The sequence below is a fragment of the Dama dama genome, chromosome 18 (assembly GCF_033118175.1).
Source record: "Dama dama isolate Ldn47 chromosome 18, ASM3311817v1, whole genome shotgun sequence".
Lineage (NCBI taxonomy): Eukaryota > Metazoa > Chordata > Mammalia > Artiodactyla > Cervidae > Dama > Dama dama.
In genome coordinates, this window is record NC_083698.1 from 11,722,633 (window position 1) to 11,747,827 (window position 25,195).

Below are 25,195 nucleotides of genomic sequence, written 5' to 3' on the forward strand. Positions count from 1 at the left end.
TTATTTCATAATTTCCATGCTTCTTTTTGTTTTGTTCTTACCTTTTTACCTGCTTGCTATTAGATATACCACTTTTTCGTCTGCTGCTTAACAGTTACACGTGTTTATTCTCTTCTTCGCTAACAGTTACTCTCAAGTAGCTCTGACTTTGTCTTAGGATATTTTCACCCAGCAACATGGAAGGCAGACCAGCAGCTATGTCTTTACCATTTAACAAAATAATAGCCTTCGCATACATTCATCCACCTCTCCTCCCCTCTAATACTGACACAAGAATAATGATTAGCTGGTTTTAACATTTTAATTCACCACCTTTTCCCCTAAAAGTGTTATTGCACAAGCTAATTTTTTTGAACTAGCACTGCAACTGTAAAAGAAAAATCTAATGACAACAGCCATTTGGATACTTGTATTACTTTAACCTTGTACTTTAAATTTTTTATCACAATTTCTTAAAGTAGGTCTCCTTTCATTCATTTTTTTCTAATCTGTTTTCCTGTTCTGTGTTTGTGTTTATGTTTTCATTTTGGTCTGTGAATATTTTCTTCAGTTTTTAAATTTTTTTTCAGCCTCTGTTTCTTTAGAAACACTGTCTTCAGTATTATCTTTTTACCTTTCTTTTCTTCTCTGTTTTTTTCCTGTGCCTGAGATTGTCCTCAAATGTGTCCTCGCGTATCAGTGTTTCAACTCTGTGTAGCATTAAGTATGCTTTTAACTTCAAGTTTATGTATGCTTTTTTAGCACTTCTAAAATGACTTAATTCTTTTAACACATTTTAGTTTCCGTGTTCTCCATTCATTTTTCATGCTTCTTCACTTTCTCCTCATCCTGGTATTCCATAGAGTTACCTTAAAATATCCTTTTATTTATGGGGTACATTATTTTCACAAGTTTACTTATTTGAATTTTCAAGTTGATGTTCTCTTTTCCCTGATCTGAAGAATTTAGTAACAGGCTTAGGTTTGCCTTCTTCTCATCTATTTATCTTGAATGAGGCAAAAACCATTTTTGTATGCAGTGTTAATCAGGAATTTTTCACCGTTTGAAACCACAAATCCCGTTTCTGGACCTCCGTCAGGACATGTCTGTGTGCCCAGTTTCCAGCCTGGCTGCTGCTTTCTGGCAGCCTCTCATCTAAAGCAGTTCTCTGCACTAACGTGTGATGTCCAGATCTCCCCGTGGAGCTCTGTAAGTTAAAGAAAGAAAAGTTATTCCTTGCTCTCAAAGCACCTACTGGGACTGCCCCTGTCTAGACTGCTGCACTTTGGGGTCTGGAGCTGTAAGTAAGCAGCATGCCTCTGTCGGCCACCTTCCTGCATTCTTTCTCTCAGGTAGCAATCACTTTCTGAAGGAGCGTGGGAGGCAGAGAGTGAGCGAGCCTGGTGTGAGGACAGCTCCAGGAGAGACAGGAGAGTTTGCCTTCCTCCTCAAGATAAACGATAAACGTGGTGTCTCACGCCGTTGGTGAGAGAGGCACAAGGCCCCTCCCTGTCTTTGCACTGAAGATAGTGAAGCCTGGATAGATTTTTCGTAATTCAGCTTCGTGACTCACATTCTAGTAACAGTTGTTTTTAGTTTCAGTATCAGTTTGGTTGTGAGTTTTTCTTTTCTAATATGATTTCACTGGAAATGTAGTGGAAAGTAGGAAGAGGCCGAATCAGAAACTGCTGGCCAGGTGCCATGTCAGTGGACTGACCAGTGCTTCCCCTCCACCACTCCTTCTTGAGAGTCCTAAGGATTAGCTCCCAGGAGAAACAGTTCTGCATTTATCTGGAGGGAAAAAAATGGAGTCTAAAAAATATGTTGTTTTGCCTACTTAAGTCATAGAGAATCTATGAAAAGTAATTTAGAAAAAGTTACTAATGTATTAGATAATAAAGTTACCTTTATGGAACTGTCCATTAATATGTCAAGAAGGTAAAAAATTGTTACGTACTTAACAATAAACAGATATTTATTTTAAAAGGAGCTCTTAATTTTAGGCCGTCACCTACATCCAGCACCTTCACCGTGAATAACCAGTTTATGAGCGCTTCCTTAGAGGTGACTGGGTAGAGGATGTCCCTTTATGCTGCATATACTGCAGTTAGTGTTGCCATTCAAATTAGCTTATGACGGCATTCACTCAGCTGATTTCAACTAGTTTTGCATAGTCTATTCCCTGAGAAGAACACTTTGGTTAGTGTAAAGATAGGTACCATTTATAAACCTTTGAGCAGAAATTGTAAAGAAATACAGCATAGCTTAATTTTAATGGCACCAAAGTACAGGCAAGAGCAGCCCTGATTTCTTCTTTTGTAGAACTTACGCTGTCATGGGTAAGACAGACTGCAATCACATGATCACAGATATAATTGTAAAATTTCTGATTCCAATGCTGAAACCACTTCATAAAGTTGTATGCAAATATCAGTTATTATTTTGCCCTTGTAAGAACAAGCTTCCCAGGTGGCTCAGTTGTAAAGAGTCAGCCTGCTAATGCAGGAGACTTGGGAGACATGGGTTGGGAGACATAGGTCAGGATGATCCCCAGAAGTAGAAAATGGCAACCCACTCCAGTATTCTGGCCTATGAATCCCATGGAGAGAGGAGCCTGGAGGGCTACAGTTCATGGGGTCACAAAGAGTCAGACTGAGCACACACACCACCACCACCAAAATAAGAACAGAGGATGTAAAATCTCCAGTACTAGAGAGCTCTTAAAATATTTCCTGCAAAGATAACATATTTCCTTTTTAAAGAAAAAATGATTTATGTGCCTGTACAAGATAAGTAAAGAATGCAGAAGTTCAGTCTTATAATGTTTATGCATAAAAATGTTTCTGCTTCCTGTGCAGTTATATTTGGATATATTGATTCAGTGATATGAGTACATGTTCTGTATTCATCTCTTTGAAAGAAGTAAACAGAAAATAAACACAGCAGACAGACCTGCAGAATGTTACGTGAGAGCTACTGTTCTCTCTAAGAGTGCGTGTGTTTATTTGTACTGTAATCCTGGGGTGGATATCGATGGCATTCATGTTCAAGAGGACAGAAAAGATGAAAGAGGTTGGCCTTATAGACACTGACCTGCAGTCCTTAACCTTTTCTTTTTCTTTATAGCCTCTCTTCCCAAGTCGTCTCTCCAAACCTATATTCTCTGAAGCCCAAAAGTTCCAAAAGGTATTTCAGCTTCTGTGCCTATTAAGCAGTTATGTAGACCCTGCTCCCTGCAGTCAGCTGTGGTCTGCGAACCCTTATACCTGTAGGCTATTAAACATGGAGGAACTGCTTTGGAATAAGGAAATTCAATTTTGTATTTACTGTGCTGCTTTTGTCAAGTCACTCTACCTCTTTGAAGAGCAGTTTCTTCTTCCTCATGAAACAGAGGTATCCCAGCCCCCCACCCTGCCCACTTTGCCTGGGAGGCAAGGGCCCAAATTTAGAGATACGACACATAGGCCAAAGCCGCAGGTCATCTGAAGTTCCTGAGTGTTTCTCATGCATCTGGAAACTTCTCTCAGGAGGTGGTATTTATTAATCTCCTTGAAGTAAGTGTTTCAAAGGCAGATTCTGTGTAGCCTTCATGTATCCTCAGCGACTAGCTGTGCCTGGCACGCAGTCTTGTTCAGTAAATGCAGGTGAATAATGCCTGAGAAATTTCTAAGTTCAGTGGCTAAAAGCAAATGATTGAACGCCATGTTGTATGTAGTATGAGAATATGCGGACCCCAGAAGTGACCCATGGTTTCCAGGTGGAGTCTTATTTTCCTCCCTGAGAGGTGACAGTGATCACACATGCCTCAGCGTTTCCATGGTGATCAGATGAAAAGTGTGTTCAAAGCTGATTGAGATGAGGTGCAGAAGGGAGGGATGGAGTAGGTGGGATCAGACCTGGGATAATCTCTTCACCATACCTCAGGGTTTCTGTGATGCTCAAATGAAAAGTGTGTCCCAAAGCTGGTTCAGAGGAGGTGCAGAAGGGAGGGATGGAGTAGGTGTCATCAGACCTGGGATAATTTCCTCTCCACCACCTGCTTCTGCTGGGATCTTGAAGAGTCCGTGTAACTTCTCTGAGCCTCTTTCCCTGTCTGAACAGTGAGGTTAACAGTGCCTGTCCTACCTCCCTCACAGATCCATTCGCAGTGAGGAAGGAGGAGATAATGAAAGGTAAAGGATGCTACAAATGTAAGAAATTTGGGGCTAGAGGAAAGGACTGTGGACTGGAATTTATAAAACCTGGCTTTGATACTTATTAGCTCTGCACCTTAAGCTACTAAAACACAGTTTCTTCCTATATAAAATGAAAAAGTTCAGTTTATTTTTAATGCTTTTCCTTTTAATAGTGGTGGATTTCTAGACATTCTGTTAGGGTACATGCAGGATTAAAATAATTACGTAGTAATTACCTATCTATCATTTTAGCCTGTATGAGTACTAGGGAAGCCTTGCACTAAAACTTTTGTCCATCTTCTGAATAATGTCTGAATTTACAGACTTCATCCTGCTTTCCTCTAGCTAAAGGACTGGGCCGTACCGAGTCACACTCTAAGCTTTTATCAGCATTCTCACCTCACTGCTTTACGAGTTCACTTCTCTTCTGTCATCTGTTTCGGTGAGATGGGAGGGGTAGGATAACTGAAAATCAGCTTGGCTGCTCCACAGTTTCCCCTTGGTTTGTCCCACACGTCACTTGATTAATCCAGCGTATGCATTCCTAGGAATGAAAATGCTGGCGTGGGATAAGAGTTTCTACACTCTGCAACCATGACAATCATCTCCAGGGTCTTCATTTCATAAAACGTCACACGTGTAGTACTTGCAGAGGCTGTGGTGTTCTTCCCATCCAGCCCTCTCATTTTTCATATAGGAAACTGGGGCCCAGAGCTGTAGCTTGCTACAGAACATGGTGATTTGAACAAAGAAAATCCAAAGTCCTAACACGTTGTATTGCAGTATAATTGGTTACCCTCCAGGTAGTTACCCGTTGAGAAAATAAAACCCAGCACTTCCTATAGTTGCCGTGTTCATCATGAATCTACTCTTGGTTCCTTGCTGCTCTTCAACTAGCACTAGAGGAGCTGGTTTTATTTCAGTGCAACGTTTTACAGCGTTTGGGACTTCTAACTAAGAAGCAGAGTTGGAGTAATCATATGTTAGCCCTTCAAATCATTCTTCCTTAGTCTTGGCTGACTAAGGGTACTTCCCCCGCTCTAGACGGTGGAGTGCAGCAGCCCCTGGGAACCTTGAGGGTGAAAGGGGCCACAGCCACAGAGGCAAGGCTGCAAGAGCGAGCACGCCCAAAAGCAGGAGCGTAAAATGGGTGAGCAGGGCAGAACCAGACGTGGAAGTGTCAGGATCAGCCCGCAGGAGCAGGAGCAGAGAGGTAGCCTTGTAGCCCACAGAGCCTTCACCCTCAAATGAGACGTGAGAGCGTCATGCAGGGGGCATTTCATAAGGAACTCGGGACTTGGTTTCTGGGCTCATTCATCAGCATCTAACCCTGGATTCTGACTTCTTTCCCTCTTCATCCTTCCCACATGCCCCTAGTGGTCAGGCAAAAACCAAGGAAATTAAGATTACAAACCAGAGAGAGAGCTGAGGTTTATGAAGTGGTGTGATCTCCAAAGGTTCACATTTTTGTCTTTTCATTAGCCATCTTTCTGATAAGAAAACTTTAGACTTATTTGATTACAATAATATGGGAAGATTACAGTCCCTTTGTACAATCGTAAATTCAAAATGCTCTGAAAAGGTTATTTTAAAATAATTTTGTGGCAGACGGTAGTAAATCTGACCAAAATTGACAGGCTGCTATTTCCAGTCTTTATGTACCTCAGTTAGTGACAATATTCACGTGTTTGGTGGCAAAGATATTCATGTATTTGATTACAGAGCGCCTCCACAGACCCTGCTGTGGGCAGTCAGCAAATTATGGAAAATGCATCTTACTAAGTTTCTGAAATTGGAAGAACTCTGAATTCCAAAAACATCTGATTCCAAGGATTTTACAAAAGTGATTTCCAACCTAAAAATTGTTTTCCATAAATTTTGGTGTGTTTTTTTTTCTTTAATTCCTTAAAGAACGATTGCTTCCTTCATTTTTCTTCCTTTACAAAGAAAGCAGAGTGGGGGGAAGGGAGAAGCAAAACAAATCTATATGGTGGCTCTAGAGAGAATCCACCGTAGCTGAAGCTTTGGAGGGTCCAGGCCCTCAGTAGGAGTAAATGACTTAAAGGACAGACATCTAGATCTGTACTTTTACCTGCAACATAAGAAAGAAATGACACATCTTGTCGCGGACCTGCACCGTCCTCTTCTCCAGCTCCGCAGCCGCAGCCTGAGCTGTAGAAGAGCTGCTAAGCTAAAATGCGTGCGACTCACAGAACCAGAGCGCCACCCTCCTTCCAGATTTGGAATCGACGCTTCCCGCTGGCCGTCTGCGTGCGGTAGCTGTTCAGTCCTCAAGACTGCAAGGCAACAATTTCTTTGACAGTCAGATCACAAAGGAAGAGCTGCAAGGAGGGAAGGAAAATGTGTCTCCTTCTCTTTGGTCCCTGAGCAATTAAATTCATAACCTAATCTGATGTTAGGGAGTGTGGACCATAAACCCTGTGTTTAATTAGCTTGCACCTAGAGAGTCATTTTACACACTAGACATTTTAATTTACAACCTGCTGCACTGTGGCACTTTTCTAGCCCTTCAGCTATATAATAAGGTATTCTCCCAGCTGCTGAGGCTTTAAAAATATAGAAAAATATAGATACGCTTAGTTCAGATTTTTTTTCCTTTCTTTTCCATTTTCAGTTGCAAATCAAACATGCAGTTACAGAAGCAGAGATTCAAAAACTGAAGACCAAGGTAAGCACCAATACATGGTGTTTGAATTGTACTTTCTAAACTTCAGATGCTATGAATAAATTCAACCCAAGCACTAAATGCTTTGTTTCTGCACATTTAAAAGCACACACGTGTGAGAGATTCGTTCCCACTGTGAGTGGAAAACCTAACAGTGCCCACGCTCACGGGGTCAGCACCCTCCGTGAAAACGGCGCAGTATTTCAGAACTACAGAGTTACAGATTCGCACCTATGTGGTCCGTTCCCTCTCAACTTTCTCAAGAAGTAAATGTTTACAGTAGTTCAGGCATTCAAACTACATTTTGACCACTAATCCTTAAGCACAAGCTGTTATACTGTATCTTTCTCTTTTATCTTATTTTAAATAAATTTAATCATCTTATTTATTTTTAGCTTCCCAGAAATAATGTATTTTTATTAACATAGCACATTAGGTTTCATACAGAAAAATTCTAATTTCTAGTAATTAAATATTATGAAATTTAATTAATATATGCATAATTTATTTTAGGGACCAGATGCTACCAGAAATCTTTAGACAAGTTTAGTTCACGTCATTTAAATTTGTGGGAAAAGACAGGTCTGATAAAAGGAGTATGTATTTTTAGTTTATATATGAAATAATACAAAATTCAAAAGGGCATTTTTAATTGGTAAATTATAAGGTAAGTTTCAGTTTCTTGAACTGTGTCTAGTTTTATCAAATATGTAATCTCAAAGATTTTAAAATATCTTTTGAATTACTTTAAAAACAGTTATGTTTATTTTTTTATGGCCTTCTAATAATTGAGACATAATTCCTCCCACACCACTAATAGTCTGTTTCCCTGTTCACATTATATACACTTGTTTTGTTTTTTTCCATGTATTTTAAATGGAGATAAATTAGCAAGGCTATTTTGGGTAAATGGTATTTTCAGCTAATAACTCTGTAGCTCTTTAGTCAAAACATGTCTATACATCATTCATGGTTTCAGCCAAGCTCTGTGAATAATAATTTTTAAATTAGTAGAGATTGGTAAATAAACAACTTGAACACAAAACACTGCTTAATAAAAGGTGCAGGTAAAAACCCAGTCCTGTTTTAATTTGCTATTGTTTCTTGGCGTAGAATGGAAGAATAGAAGATTTTTAATTGTTGGTTACTGTCGGGGAAAAAGATTGCCCTCTGATTGCAAGTGCTTTAACAAGGCTTATGTGTTGGATATTTAATTTAGAAAAATCTATAAATGAGTATTTTATATTTTTCTCAAAGTTATATTGGCTGTGCCAACTTTCTGTTACCTGTGCTAATATCCACAGATTAACTTGCTTTACTGTTACTCTTTATATCCATGTTGATAATAATTTTGAAATGTTTTTGACTACTTTCTTACTTTGCAATCTGTTTTGCCAATGTATTTAGTTTAAAATACATATAAAAACATATGTATATTTCCATTTTCTGAATACTGTGTGATTTTGGAATGTTTTAGATTTTGAAAATTGGTATTAATAGCTTATAATGATTCTGCATCCTTTGAAACTTTAATGGAGGCATGTGAAATGGGATGCAGCTCTAGTGTAAAGGTTAGATGGTTACTGTGAGTAAGTGACCTCTGATCTCTTACCTAAGAGATCAGTCTTGAATTTCCATAGAAATGAGGGATTTGGACCAGGGTCTTATCTGTTCCTTAACTTTCCTGAAAGCAGAAATCAGAGGAAGCTGCCTTTCTTTTCCATTGGAGAGATTTAAATTAATTCAGGAATAATTTATATTTTTACTTACACTGTCATTTATACTTTTATGGAAATTTTATGTCATTTATACATTTATAATTTTATTGAAACTCAGAACAATGTCAGCAAAATAATGAGCTACAGACTATTTTCATGAGTCAGTTGAAATAAAATATGTGATAATATTGTCAAAAGGGATTAAGACAAAAAGTAAAAATAACTTTTATCAGGTTATTACCCCCAAGGAGCTTTTCCAAGCATGCTGATGTGTTATACCACAGTTCTCTTTTAAATATAACAATTTAGTCTTAGAAGACTTCAGTTACTTGTCAAAGGTTTAAAGGCCAGTGTTGGCAGAGCTGGAATTCAAATCTAAACTGGAGACTCCGGGACCCACCTCTTAATCACTGGCCATACTGTGCTCTGACCCTCTCCTTCCCAGCTTGCCTCTCCCCACTCCTTTTTTAGTTAACGTTTTACATATAATTATGTTTTAAAAACAACTCTAAAAGAAAGCATGTTGAAGTTCATTGGATAGAATCAGTCAAATTCTAAAACATTTTTTACTACTCGGAGAATTTCATACACTGCATAGTATGCTGGAAAGATCCCGGGAATTGGAAAGACATCCATGTTTTATCATTTATCAGATGTGTGACCTTGGACAACCATTTCACTTTTCACACTTCCATTTTATAATCTCTATAATAATGAAAATCATACTTGCTTTTCTCATTTCAATGTGTTTCATGACTGAGTATATGTAATAATGGAATTTATTCTAAAATATGCCGTAAAAGTACGAGAGATTTTTGCTACAAAAGTATCCAGAAATATCCTTGCTTTGACATTTGCTTTGTCCAGCTGCAAGCTGCAGAAAATGAGAAAGTGAGGTGGGAACTAGAAAAAACCCAACTTCAACAGAATATAGAAGAGAATAAAGAAAGAATGATGAAGTTGGAGAGCTACTGGATTGAGGCTCAAACGTTATGCCACACAGTGAACGAGCACCTCAAAGAGACTCAAAGCCAGTATCAGGCCTTGGAGAAGAAATACAACAAGGCAAAGAAACTGATCAAGGATTTTCAACAAAAGTAAGCAGCTCCTAATGATGTAATGGTTTTTATGTGGATCTAAAGAAGGCTTATATCCAGTAATTTTGTAGTATCTAGTGGAAAAGAAAAGATGACCTCAGAGTCATCCCTTTAAGGAGCATACTTAAAATAATAAATAGACATTAAGTTTTAGAAATCTCTTGCATCAGTGTTTCACGTGCGATTATATTTTCTTTCTTCTATATTTTTTTTGCCACCTCCTGTTTTGTTCTTGTGTTTTGCTGCTAGTTAATCATTTATTGTACCTGTTAAAGCATTTGAACCTCTGTCCTTTTGAAACATATGTAATTTAGAAGCAAGAAGCCAAGTTGAAGTCATGCAGAATGACTGTTGGATATAGTGCGTACAAAGCAGCAGCTGGGGCCTTGATGAGGCTGCTTCTGTTTCTGTTCGTAGAATCAGTTAACTTCAGAATTTTCCCACTACAGATAGTGAAAATATGGACTGACAAGACCACTTGCCGTGCTACTTTCCTTTCTTTGTGAGAGAATCACAAGGCCCTTGGTTCACTACAGTGAGAGACCATCACCACACTTGGCTTTTAAATTTCAACACCTATTTTCAAGCTAATGCTGCTTTGCTTCCATCTGTTGGATCTTGGTGTAATTTCAGGGAGACCAGGAAGATTTTTACCATATTTTTTCATCAGTTACTTAGAAAGTAACTCCAGTATCCCTTCTGGTCTTGCATGTCAAGCCTTAAAAGCTAAGTATATATGTAAGATTCATGGTATCTGTTACTTCCTATCATGGAAATAATGGTTTTAATGTTTAAAAGGTATTCCTATAAAAAGTATATTAAAAAGGAAGCAGTTGTTCTTACGACTGTGAATTCAATACATCTCTATTTTAGTCCTTATTAAAAGTATTCCTAACTCTTATTTCATGTAATAATTTTATACTAAATTCTACCAGATTTGCATATTGCATTCCAAACTCTCAAATGGAGATATTTCTCCTTGTCCTCATGATATCTCAGATGTGTAGTGACAGCTTCCCCTCCATGTTTCTGACCCGTTCAGCCCCCTCTATGGTCATTTCTAGGAAGCAGTCTTATAATAACTATCTTTTTAAAACCCTTACCATCCATTCCATCGGTTTACTAGGTAAATGACTTTATAAATGTGGAATTATTTCTACTGAACATGTAATTATCTCCACTAAATTACCAAGGTGGGTCATTGGTTCAGTAGCCTCTATCTAAATATGAACAGGTGCTCCAGAATCAGGAACTACAAATGAAAATCTCAGTAAGCAGAATCAAAGCATTTTTATTTACTTTGTATATCTTTAAAACATTTTATTTGCTTTCATTACTAGATGCCTTTTCTCTGTGACTGAGTTTTATTTATTTAAATAGCTGTCTAGTTACTTATTTCACTATGTGGCTCATTGCTTCAGATAAGAATTTTTATATTTCCTCATTTATTGAGTATTTGATGCACTGAGATCTATTATTTTCTCCTTAAGAGAACTTGATTTCATCAAAAGACAGGAAGCAGAAAGAAAGAAAATAGAAGATTTGGAAAAAGCTCATCTTGTGGAAGTTCAAGGCTTGCAAGTACGGGTGAGTCATGTGCACAAAGCCACTGGATGATGGAATAGTCAGACAAAACTTAACTCGAAAAGATACATGCCACCCCTGTGTTCATGTCAGAACTATTCACTACAGACAGCTAAGACGTGGAGACAACCTAAATGTCTGTCGACAGATGAATGGATAAAGAAGATATGGTGCATTTATACAATGGAATAGTACCTGACCATTAAAAAGAATGAAATAATGCCATTCACAGCAACAGGGGTGGACCTAGAGATTCTCATACTAAGCGTAATAAGTCAGAAAGACAAAGACAAAAACCATATGATATCACTTATATGTGGAATCTAAAATACTACCAAAATGAACATATCTATGAAATAAAAAAAGACTTACAGACATAGAGAATAGGCTTGTAGTTGCTAAGGGGAGGTGATGAAAAGACTGGGAGTTTGGGATTAGCAGATGCAGACTATTATGCATAGGTTAGATAAGCAGCAAGGGCTTAACTGTGTAGCACAGGGAGCTATACTCAATATTCTGTGATAAATCATAGAATATGATAAAAAGATAAATCACAGAATTTGTCTTTGTGACCCCATACACTGTAGCCCACCAGATTCCTCTCTCCATGGGATTTTCCAGGCAAGAATACTGGAGTGGGTTGCCATTTCCTTCTCCATGGTGTTTTTCTGACCCAGGGATCAAACCTGAGTCTCCTGCATTGCAGGTGGATTCTTTGCCAACTGAGCCACCAGGAAACCCCATGATAAATCATAGTGGAAAAGAATATATATATATACACATATATATATATACATGTCTGCATGTATATATACATATATATATATATAATACATATATATATACATATATATATATATATATATATATATAGAACTGAGTCACTTTTCTCTACAGCAGAATTTAACACAATATTGTAAATCAACTATATTTTAATAAAATTAAAAAAAAACAATAATAGGGTAGTTTTGCCTAGGCTTGGAGAAGAGTGCTGCTTTATGGTTTCATGAGTGTATTTTTTTTTTTTTCTCTCTTAGATTAGAGATTTGGAAGCTGAGGTGTTCAGGCTACTGAAGCAAAATGGGACTCAAGTTAACAACAACAACAACATCTTTGAGAGAAGGACATCTCTTGGTGAGGTCTCTAAAGGAGATACCTTGGAGAACTTGGATATCAAGCAGACATCATGTCAAGATGGCCTAAGTCAAGGTTTGTTCAACCTGACCATAAAAATTGTTTTTAATGACTATAAAATTTGGCCTTACATTCTTCTTTGTTTTACTCAGACATTTAAAAAGTGAAAAAGCTTTCCTGCTTTGGGAAAGAAGAAAGGGCTTATCAAAATAGTAACCTATCATTTTGCTCTTGTTTTATCAAAAATAAGTCTTTGAAGTAAAGAAACAACAAAATTTCAAGTTTGAAAAGCCAGATACTTTTAAACCGCATAAACTTGGTAGGCTTAATGAACTGCCTCAAGCTGATGGTTTATCCCATCTAGGGTGAGTTACACTACTTAGGGATTAATGAGGAAGGCTGAAAATGAGTGATTTTTTAAGTTCCTAGAATGAAGATCTTTTTCATAACATCAGAAAGCTGACTACCCACTTCCATCATTTAGAATTCATTGAGTTAAGAAGTTCTGTATGGTTTTCTGCTTTTACCTTGAGGAGGTGTGTATATGTCTCATTGTCTCATTCTTTCCTATCAAAGACCAAATCAGACCAAAACTTTGGAAACATTTTCTATTGATAATGGAAATGTTAATAAAGGAAATGGTCTTCGTTCATATACCAACCATAAATGAATCATTTATTTTCTTCCCCCAGTGCACCTGTACATGGATTGTGTGTATAAGAATGTGAATGCTTTAATATGTGTAGTATATTTATAAATTTTAAAATGTCTTAAGAATTTATGAAGATAAATACATAGGAAGACATAAAACTTTTGATTTCATCTCTTAAAATTTCTACCTAGTGGACGTTAGAAAAAGTGAAAATAAAAGAATGTCATGCAGTAGCATTGTCATGAAGGGACTGACAACTCACAAGCAGTGGTTTGACATGCAGTAAAAGTGAGATCACTAATGGGCTGTGTAATTCTCTGATGCTCTTTCACACACATTAAAATGTCTCCAGTGAGATTTTCTTGATAAGCAAGTGTTTATATCATATCATTAACTTCAGAACTAAACTCTTAGCTATTAAAACTGAAAAGTATTGGAAATTTTCATTTAAAATTGAAGTAATATTTAGAGATTTGAGTCTCTTCACTAAGTTTATGTCCTTTTGCTGTGTTTTCCCTTACTATGACATAGGCTATAAATAATGGCTCCCAGTGGTTAAAGAAAAGTATTTAGCACCAACATTACCACTAACTGAAGAAGTGTATGACTTCAGGAAGGTCATTCAACTTCTCTAGGCTGGTTTTTTACTATGCATAATATAAAAATAGCAGTACTTCTTTCTTCTCCCCGCTAAACAGTGTTTGAGATGAAAAAAAGAAATTTTATTAGAGCCTTATAGAGTTACAATTTTTATATGTGGAACTCTGTAAGATGATTTTCTTAAAAAAATGGAAATCAAATCAGTGTGTTTTTTCCCACTTTTTTGAATATTTTAATTCTTCAGATTCACTGTAGTTTTTATAATAAATATATATTCCTGCTGTGCCATACACAAAATATTATCAGTAACCAGTGACTTTGCAAAGTCTGATTCATTTCTTTTAGTTCAGAAATCAGTATCTTGTCAGACATATAATTAACAGTATTTATTGAATTATATGACTACAGAAGATCAACATACTTTATTGTTAATATGTTGATTTGGATCAAAAGCTTACATTTCTTCAGAACCCTTTTTCTTCTGTTCTGCACCCTCCATTTTGCCACATAATTATCAGTTTCCCTAGCAACACTGTCGGTTCACGGTGAAATGCAGAGACTACTAATTCTTCCTGAAACCAATTCATGCTTATGCGGTAGAGGTGGAATCAGTCATCTCTGACATTAGTAGCATACATATCAAACGGTCCTCTTCCAGTTTTGCTGCCGAGGACAGTCAGTGATAAATCTCCTTGAATTTCAATTGCTTGATCACATAAACTAAAATGGCTTGGTCAGTAGCTAGATAGGAATGCTCTGGAAAGCACTTTTCTAAATTGATCCTTTGCTTCTGTTGCTAGGGAACGCTGAAGTCGCTGAGGTTTAGAAAAGGAAGTAAAGCAGCGGACCAAACACAGGTCATTTGGCATTTAATTACCACCCCCACCCCCAAGCACACACCTTTTTGTATCAGGATAGATACAACAGTGGAGGTCGGTTCTGCACAGTTTTCACCTGTGAGGTGCAGGGCTTTGTCTCCTTACCTCCTGTAGACTGTCCAGCTCTGATTTGTTTTCCAAGCACTGGAGTCTTATTGACAGAATGAGTGGTTTAGCATCTTTTTGGGTCTGAGTCAGCTCAATGAAGCAAAAGGATTATCAATTACAGGTCAGTGAAGAACTGTGTTGGGATGAAATAGTGAAAGAAAAGGAAAGAGAGGGTGAAGGAGGCAGAAAGGTAAGAGGAGGAAAGAAAGAGCATGTAAGCAGTCACTTCTTCTCAAGAACTCATCCTCTTTTAGGAACAAGCTTCCCAGCTGTGGATGGATTAATTGCGTGACTCTCTTATTAAATTATTGTACATATTTAGAGTGATAAAACCATTTTTCAAATCATGCAAAAATTTACCACAGTTAAATTTCTATTCAAACATCATACATATGGCTTTTTCTATAAACTAAGCCTACTGAAATATCTGGGCATATTGGGAATTTCCTGGCAGTCCAGTAGTTAGGACTCTGCATGCTCACTGCCGAGGGTCCCGAGTTCAATCCCTGGTCTGGGAACTAAGCTTCCCACAAGCTGCATCATGCAGCAAAAAAAAAAAAAGTTGGCAGATTATGTATACAAACATATTATTTAGTACAGTTTGGTACTTTTTTCTTAAAGTACGTAAAGCAAGTGCAACAGTTTTTTGTTTTTGTTTTTTTCACCTAGAGACACAATAGACTCTAAATCAGTTCTAGTTTATACCAGTATGCCTGTCAGATATTAGTTTACATGTGTTTCAGAATGTAAAAAATGACAATTTTGTCCTCCTGCTGTGTTTCATGTTTGTAATTTCTTAGTGTCTGAATAATGCTGGTCTATATAAGAGTTCTCTAGTTTGTATCCAAAGGCCCTGAAGTGACGAGAAATGTCTGTGGCCACCCAGATGTTCAAGTCAGGATTAGAAAAAGAGCAAAGAACAGGCTTGCTTGTTAGAGAGATCCTGGTGGAAGAAAGAGTTGTAGTTGTAGTTTGATTAAATTCCCTAAAAAAACTCACTTAAATAACATGCTCTTACTGAGCCTCCAGGTATTCCAGATGAGGCAGGTGAAGGTTTTGGTTGGTTTAGTTGCTAAGTCGTGTCTGACTCCTATAACCCCGTGACTCCTCTGTCCATGAACTTCTCCAAGCAAGAATGCAGGAGTGGGTTGCCATTTCTTTCTCCTCAGGGATCAAACCCAGGTCTCCTGTATTGCAGGCGTATTCTTTAATTACTGAGCCACCAGGGAAGGGTTTGGTATGAAATGAATAGATAATATGAACATTTTAAGAGATGGAGAGGGAGGTTGAAAATGGGAAAACAGTGAATAAAATTAGAATAATTTTTTCCTGATTCAGAAACCTTATGTTAAAGGTGGGACCTTATAGTCAAGGTGTGTTGTAGGGTATTTTTGGAGTAAAAGTAGGCTTTGGATGCATGAAGAACAGCTTATACTTAATTCTGTAAGCATACAGTTTTGGTTTTTCTTAGAAGTTAAAAACTCTATTAATGGAAAAAGATAACATTTGCAAAGTCAACAATAATGATAACAAGCAATACTTTCTAACACAATATTGTAAATCAACTATACTTCACTTAAAAAAACAAATATTCCTGGGAAACGACGCAGTATTTCTACAGGGCAGGCAGTGTTTTAAGTTACTCATAGTAACTCACTTAATTCTCACAACAATCCTAAGAATAGTATTGCCGTCGTCCCATTTTACAGATCAGAAACTGTAGATGAAGAAATTAAGCTGTCTGCCCAGGCTCTGGTGGTTCAGACGGTAAAGAATCTGCCCTCAATGTGAGAGACCTTATTCAATCCCTGGGTTGGGAAGATCCCCTGGAGGAGGGCATGGCAACCTACTCCAGTCTCCTTGCCCGGAGAATCCCCGTGGACAGAGGAGCCTGGTGGGCTGCAGTCCATGGGGTCACAGAGAGTCGGACCCGACTGAGCGATGAAGGATACAGCATGCGTTCTCAGTGAACAGAAGAGCTGTTCTCATCCAGCTCTACACCCCATTTTCTTAACTACTCAGCTGAACTGTACTGCTCTTTTGGAATCTGCTGCTTCTCTTAGACAACTGATGGGAACTCTGCCTTCAGAAAAAGCTGGAATCATAAGAAGTCCGAAAATCCAAAGCAATACCGTTAATAGCATTGAGGCATAATAGGAACTGGGTCACTAGTAGGCTTGTAAGTGTGATTCAAGGATCCCTTTGAACTTTGGGCATTACTGCCAAATACTTCTTTTATTTCATACCCATCTACTCAGCCAGTGGACCACTGGTTAAATAACACTGAATGTTATCTTCTGTAAAGTATGAACATGGAATATTACATATAAAGCATTTTATCCTTAGTTCCTTTAGTTACTTTCTATTTCTTAACTCTAATGAAAGCTGTGCAAGAAGAAAATGACTTAAATTGCAAGACAGGAGATTATAGGAGAGGCTTGTGCTTCGTCACTCGGTCGTGTCCGACTCTTTGCGACCCCATCATCAACTGTAGCCTGCCAGGCTTCTCTGCCCATGGGGATTCTCCAGGCAAGAAGACTGGAGTGGGTTGCCATGCTCTCCTCCAGCGGATCTTCCCAACCCAGGGGTCGAACCCAGGTCTCCCGCCTAGCAGGCGGATTCTTTGCCATCTAAGTCACCAGAGAAGCCACTTTCGTAATAGATTGTGGCTGGAATTAATTAGTTAATCCTGATATCTTAAAAAATACAAATATTTCTTAGCTACCTTTTAGGTTATTTAAGAATATCTTGGAGAAAATAATACCTTCCTGCTGTTTCTGCTTTCCCTTACTCTTTTTCCACAGAAATGGTTTGGCTGTTGCATTAAAGCCCAGGATTTCTTAAAAGTAGATTTCTGAGATAGTAGTCTACATTTGAATCCTGAACTCACTAAGTTGAAAACCTGGGACTTATGGACATGTCAGTAGAACTCTGAGCCTGCTTAGGTAGTCACACCAGCCAATTCTTTGGTCATTGGCCCTATCCTTGCTTGTTGTGACCCAGTTGTTAGCTTATTGGTTTGCACTGAATCTGATTTTTCTGAATCATTTACTCATATTTAAATAAAGTCTTTATGAAGAAGAGCAAGGGAAAGTAAACAACTGTTAGTAGATTGACCTCTGATCATTAGGAAATCTCCCTCTTTATTCCTAGTAATTGACCTTATTATTGATTTTATTTGGTATTTGAAGGGCTATGTTGGCTTTCTTTTAGTGTTCATGAGATGTCTTTTTCCATTCTTTTATTACAAATTGTCTGTCTTTTGTAAGCAATGGATGGTTGCCTATTTTTATTACAGTCTCGATCTTATGTTTAAAAATTTTTCTCAACTTTAGAAAGTTGCTATTTATTGATTGATATATTGAGTTTAAATCTAACATCTTACTGTTTGTAAATCTTTCTTTGTTCTTTTTATCTACTTTTTTGCCTTCTTTTGGATTGATCAAATAGGAATTTCTTTTCTTATTTATTTTTTCCTATATTAACCTTATCCTTTTTGTGTGTGAATACCTATAGATAGAATTTAGAATATTTGCTGGAGAAGATGGATTGACTATTCATTAAGATGTTTCCATTCAACGGTTGTGGGGGTTTTGTTTGTAAATAAGTTTATTTTCATAATTAAAAACAATTTTTTGAATAATGACAAAGAATTCCTAAACATGAAAGAATCAGTGGCTATATCTTGTAACCAATACTTGAAATCGGATAGACAAGTTTTATTGCCAGGATTCATTTTATTAAAAATAATCCATGTGTCGTTTCCATGTAAAGTCATGACTTGTTTTGTTTGAGAACAAGTCCCTACCGTGGTTAAGCATAAAAAATATCTTCCATAATTGGAGTGTGACCTGCATTACTGAGTAAAGATTTCATAAATATTCTCAAAGAGTTGGGGATTTGTTTTTCTTTAAAAAGCATTCTTTTTATACAAGTGTCTTTCTTAGTGAGCTTTTAATAGAGGGTTAAAGTTTATACTTCCTGGCAAATGCCTTGAGTATATCTTTTTGTATAGCTAATGTAGTATATATCTGTATATTTGATAGTTAGGCTGAATATGGGGTTAATACAGTTTTATGAGGTTTAAACTAACACAGTTGTATTCCAGAATAGAGTTCTTCCTGTATTTTCAGATGAGCAGAGTGAACACCCACTGGCTGGCCAGAATTCTCTTTATTTAAAATAAAACAAGCTACTTGTTCACAAAGATAAATGTTGAATCTAGAAATACATTTTGAAGATCTTCATATACATTATCATGACCACCTATGTCTATGTAAGAAAGACAAAGTTGGTTTAATATTAGAAAGCTCATATAATTCACACATTAACTAGAAGAAAAATGTATATAGTCATCTTATTAGATGAAGACAAACACTAAATAAAGTTGAACACTTATTCATGATAAAAAGTTTCTTAAACTAGAAATACATATGAACTTTCTTGTTATATGAGGGTAACAAGTCTCCGTCAGTTATCATGTTTGGTGGTGAAATGTTAAAAATCAAGAATTCCCTTTAAAATGAAGACTCCTTTTAACATTTCACCATAACTGTTTATTACACATCTACTCAGTGTTGTCCTAGAGGTCCTGTCAAGAAGTAGACAAGAGATAAAAGATACAAGGAATGAAAAGAAGCAACGTTATCATTATATTCACCAGTAATAAAATTAAATACATAAGAAAACCTCAAGAGTCTTCAGATCATTAGAATTATACAGTTTAACATGCTTTTACAAGCTACCATTTATGATAGCAACAAAAAAATATAAGGTATCCAGTGTGAATTTAACAAAAGAAGCTCAAGATCCTTGAAAAGACATTCAAGAAGACCTGTATGAATCAAAAGAGATAGGAAGCTTTAATATTGAAAAATGACATTGTGCCAAACTAATCTATATATTCCATGCAGTTTCCATCAGAATTTGAACAGGTGATTTTTCAGAACTTGACAGGTAGTTTCTAAATTGTAGGTGGACAAACAACTTGTTGGCCTAGAATAACCAAGATATTCCTGAAGAATACCAAGTTGAGGGAACCTGTTCTTTCCTTGCCGAGATTCATTGTAAAGCAACAGTATTAACACAGTGTGGTATAATCTCAGCAACTGACGGGTAGACCAGTGCAACGGAATAGAGTCCAGAAAGAGACTGGTCCATTCATGTTAGTTTGAGAATGATACAGAGCTGACATGACAGATCAGTGGGGAAAGGATGGGCCAACAGACAGCTGGGGAAACTGACCACTCAAGAGAAGACTGAAGTTGGATCTGATCTCATACCATCTGTGAAATAGACTTCAAATGGATTAAAGTCTCAACAATGAAAGGCAACATTTAAAACTTTTAGAAGAAAATGTAGGAGAATGCTCATGTGATATCTTATTTAATACAAAAATTTCCAAATCATAAGCAAAATTTGATAAATTTGAGCACAATAATATTAAGAAAATCTGATTTTGAAAAGACGCTAGTAAAACTTAGAAGCCAAAAATTGAGAGAGGCTATTTATAGCCCATGTAACTAAGAAAAAAGATGGTTATTGTTATCCAGAATATATTTAAAACTTACCCAATCATAAAAAAAACACAACTAGCATAATAGAAAAATAGACAAAACACATAAGCAATCTGTTCACAAAAGAAGAAACCCAAAGGTTGGTGAACATAAATGTTCAACCTTTTTAATAAAAATAAAATGATTGACAAAGATAAAGTTTCATGGTAATATGTGATAGCTAGTATGTAGGGGAAAAAAGGAAAACTCATACAACTATTTTGTTAAAACAATTTGAGTTGTCTAGTAAAATGGAATATGTGCAAATTCTACGGCCCAGCATGTTCACTTCTGTGTGTATATGTGTGCTCTCTAGAAATTCTTGCTGTGTGCCAGGAGACATATTCAAAAGGGCACAGCAGCATCATTCATGATAGCTACAGTTAAAAGGTGATTAATCCCGATCAAACTTTTCAACATAATATTGAGCAGACAAAAAGATAAATGATTTGAAATTATATACAATTCATTACCATGTATGTAAAGTTTATAAAGCAAGCAAAATTAATCAATATATTCTTTAGAGATCTTTTGTAGAATAACTAGGAGAAAAAAAACAAGGGTTGCAACTAGGAACAGGGCATAGGCAGGGCTTCAGAAGTAATTTTATTTCTTAGACTCAATGGTAGGTACGTGTCTTTTTCCCTCTTCTATTTCTATATGACTTATATAGGTGGTATACTTTTTTGCTTAAATAAAATATTTTTAAATATAAAAAATTTAAGTAGCATAATTAAAAGATGAGCATGAGAAAAACCACAAAGGTTTTTTTTAGGCTTAAAATAAATACTAGTTTAAGATTTTACGGGAAAATAAAAAGTCAGCATCAGCCATACATTTATATTGATAAGAAAGTCCCTAGACTTTGGACTCCTCCAGAAAAGCATTTTTTGCTGAGGCTGTAACCTTGTGTTGTCTTTGTCTTTTTTTTTGCCTTTCCTCTAGTCCTCACCGTTAGCAGCTCTTTTCTGATACCTGTGGATTCTAGGCCAGGCCAGACTCCTATCACCACATCTGATTTATTTCCTAATGGAGTCTGAGAATACACTAAACATTCACTTTTAGCACTGGAATCCAGAATATTAAACAAAAGTTAAAGACATAATTAAAGTCAGAATTCATGAAATGGCAAGGTATTAGAAGGAAAGTGAATGTTTGTACTCCATTATCAGGAGTGTCCTATACCACACACGAGGTACAGAGCAGTAGAGTCATCTTTCCATGCTGGTATGTTGTTTAGTTCTAAACTGAGGCAGGGAGAATTCTCAACTAGATTCAAGCTTTCTTTATCGTGCATATAGATATAATTTCTTGGTATACTTTCACAATTTTCATTATTTCTGAACAAATTATTTTCAGTAACTTTTAATCCCCAGTAAGTAATTTTGGCCATGAAATATTATTGATTTGTACTAATTAAAGGTTGAAAATTCCCAGTAAGTCACTGTGGAAAATTTTAATGAACAAGCCAAATGAGTGAGAAATCAATACTTATTGATTGTTTTCTGGCATATCATTAAAGCCAGAATCTGTTCTCTTACCCAGAAAGCAAAGCACTTAAGTTGCCTGTCTAGTTTTGTGCAAGTTTTGCATCTGTCTGTGTGTGAGCCATTAAGACTTTTGTTGCCAAATCAAGGAGGCATTCAAAAGGAGGTATTGAGTTGCAAACTGGCAACGCTGCTTGGTTCGTATTTCTCACTGCGTCTTCATAAGTTCACAGAAGTCACCAGACCCTTCAGTCATCCTGAGATATGTATGAGTACTAGAAGAGAGCTAGAGTTGTTTTGATAGAAAGCAAGTGATTTTTGTCAGAATGAGCTTAAGCTTAGTAATTTTCTGTTAATTTTAGGAAAAGGGAGCTGCTTCCTATTTTATTTTGGTTTTTGAGTAAAGTTCAAAAGCCAGTTGAACTATAAGGTAGATTGTGGTCTTCTGGAAGTAAAGAAAGTTTTAACCCAAATGTGGAATATAACTCCTTTTCAAAGAAATTGTACAAGATAGCTGTATTTTGAAATGTTTCTTTTGTTTTATAATGTGGTTCACTATGGGGTCACAGTTATATAGTTTGGAAGACACCATATGGTTATGCTAAGGTAAGTTGACTAGAAGAATAGGCTGGGGATCAGGATGGAGGGATATAAAAGTGGAAAGGAGAAGACTCTGCCCAGTGTTTGTATATGCAGTGTGCACAATGGGTTCCTGTGCTTTATTCAGGATTTCACTTAAGGTGAAATTTACTCCATCAGCCAAGAGGTAAACAGGATCAGTTATGGGATCATAGCATCTAGAGAATTAAAACTCAGAAAATAAACAGCTGTTTCCAGAATTGGGACCAGAAAATTATCTTGTATGCATAGTTCTGAACAATCTGCCAACCATGTTGTTCCAATAAAGTTTAAGTTCCTTAAAGTTTTTTATGTTACTGTGGGGCACAGACATCAGATTATAATTGAATTCTTGTAGGTGGACATGAAATAATGTTCTACTTCAATACTGGCCCTGATTATTTATGGTAACTATAGGAAATTCCACCTATGAGAAAAGTTAGGGAACATTAGAATGTAGGTATACTAAAAATTCTGTTGCTTGTGAGTTGGTTTTTCTTTCTTTTTTTTTTTTTTTTGATGAAACAGAAGAGTTTAGGGGCACCAAAAAGTCATTCTGATTTTTATTGTGGTTTTAATGTTTGATTTATTCAAGTTACATTATCAAAAACATAGTTCTTTAAATTTTTAATTTGATTTACAAATCAATACTAAGTGATCTTTGAATATTTAGTTCCTATATATGGACTTAGCTAATTGAACTTCTGCAAACATTTTAAATTACATTTATGAATTTGTTATATTTGATTTCCTTTTTATGTACTATTAGCAACTGACAATATTTAAAGTACTTAAGAAGTCCTTATACATATCTATTATTGTTAAATGTATTGTAAATTTTAAGTTTCCTTAAATCTTCTAATGCTGTACATAACTCAGTCTTTCCTCTAGTCGAAAGATACTTTCCCATTTAGGAAGCAAACGACTCTCATCTCAGGTAACTTAGGTTATTCTCTACCAAAGGCATAAAATCTGAATTCTTTCCATACTATAATCAAGGAAGATGTAGCATCAAATATATAATTTTGGAAGTCACCTAATTAGCATGCTTGGAATTACTAATATCTAGAGATTTTTGACAGAAAAGCTAATATGGTACCTGTAGGAGACCCTGAGTAAGAACACGGAAGCTTGTTTATTGTCATGTCAGAGACTCTAGAATGTTAAGAAAAGGACATTCACATAATCCACCTTTCTAGACCCAAGTTCTACACTTGACTTCATAGTCCTGCTCACAGAAGTCTGCAGTTCCCAGCCAGTTTGCCCATTTGATTTAATTTAACATCTATTCAATTTTTAGGTAATGCAGATCTTTTCTGTCAAAGTCTAAAGATAGCTGACAATGAAGGAGTCCTAAGATATTGAAATGCCTCGTTGTCTAAATCTAAATTCTGTATCCCTTTATATTCTCAGAATCAAGCAACTTGTACAAGTGTTTCAAATGACATATGGTGGAATTTAGGATATCTCATATAGTTTTTTGTTTGTTTTTCTGACTAATAGCCACTTCTTCCATGGGTAGGCTAGTCTAGTGGCATTTCTAAAGAGTCATTCCTGAGATATGAACTACAGAAATGACCCCTGAAAGTATAGTCTTAAAAGATACAGACAGCAAAACCTGGACCTCTCTCTACTCTGAGAATAGGAGTGACCATAAACTGAAGAAGGCTGAGTTAAAGACCAGACTGCACTGGAAAAACACTGCATTAAAACAAATAGCCAAATTATGTTTCAAAGGCCATATGGATAGTTTTGAGATTGCATTTGTTGATAAAGAGGTAAAAAAGAATTCCTCAATATTTTTCAAAGATTAGCAAATGAAATATATACATCAATGAAGTCAGACCTAATTAAAACTTAGGAAACAATAATCTTCTGATTGATCTAAAAGGGTAAGAAATCAAGTCAGCCTCCTAAAATTTCATGAATACTACCTGGGGTACAAAATTTGTCAGGTTTTGGGTGGCTGTAAAGAAATGAATTACTAATAGAGTTTAGAGTGAGAGTTGCCCATGGGTGGGTTCCTAACCAAAGTGCTATCATTATGTGAGCTAAAGTTGTATAACTTGACCTCAAATTACCATATCTGCTTCGGTACATTTTCCCCTACACCACTAAAACAGAAGTAGCTAGAAGGAAGCTAAGCTGTAGGGTCTTCTTTAGTCCAAATCATCTGGCCGTAAAATGGCCAAGCAGGCAAACAGTCTCCATATATGTAATAAAGACAGCCTTCTCACGTCAGGGCAGTCTGATGGTCGCGGGGACTTTGACTGGGTATCCTGGGCTGATATCAGCATCTGAGTCCTAGAACACTGGAGCTATCAGATTAGAATGAAATTAAGATGTCTCTAAAATAAAATATACTAAATGTGTGCTTTTTCTTTTTTGCTAATTTTAATTACATGTCATGTATAGATTTTTCTAAAATATCTTAACACAAAAATTTTTTTTAACATTACAAGTAAGACTGAGGCACCTGTTGACCAACCTCTTCAAATCTAATATCTTCTTTGAAGGTAACCACCATTATCAGTATGAAGTGTATCTTTTCAGTTCACTTGCTATGAAATTATATGGACATATTTACTGTTAGAAAATGTATTTTATGTTGCTTTTTTTAATATTTAAAATGAATATACATGTTCTGCAGTTTGCTTTAGTCACTTAAGAGTGTCTTGCTATATCTTTTTTTGTATGTCAGTAAATAGACATTTATTATGTGCTCTTCCAAGCATTTATATATGTGTTAATGCATTTAGTCTTTATTATGTTGTTATCATCATGCCTGTTTAGAAGCTGAGGATTCTAAGGGAAAGAGCAATTAGATAAATTGCCCAATTTAGTGACAGCCTCTGTTTTGGATTCTATTCAAGGAAGACTAACCCCAAGTCTCCTCTCATGGTGACTATTTCACACCATCTCTC

The 25,195-nt window shown here is 36.4% G+C and overlaps 1 protein-coding gene and 1 pseudogene across 1 annotated transcript in view; one reads left to right on the top strand and one right to left on the bottom strand.

Moving 5' to 3' along the window:
• Positions 1-25,195, top strand: part of PPP1R9A (protein phosphatase 1 regulatory subunit 9A) — a 322,249-nt gene that overhangs the window by 255,506 nt on the left and 41,548 nt on the right. The window contains exons 9-13 of the mRNA XM_061164924.1: positions 3,106-3,165; positions 6,790-6,843; positions 9,426-9,655; positions 11,146-11,242; positions 12,277-12,448. Coding sequence (XP_061020907.1) covers positions 3,106-3,165; positions 6,790-6,843; positions 9,426-9,655; positions 11,146-11,242; positions 12,277-12,448 — 613 coding nt within the window. The remainder of the gene's footprint in view (positions 1-3,105; positions 3,166-6,789; positions 6,844-9,425; positions 9,656-11,145; positions 11,243-12,276; positions 12,449-25,195) is intronic.
• Positions 23,774-23,868, bottom strand: LOC133073240 (small nucleolar RNA U3; annotated as a pseudogene).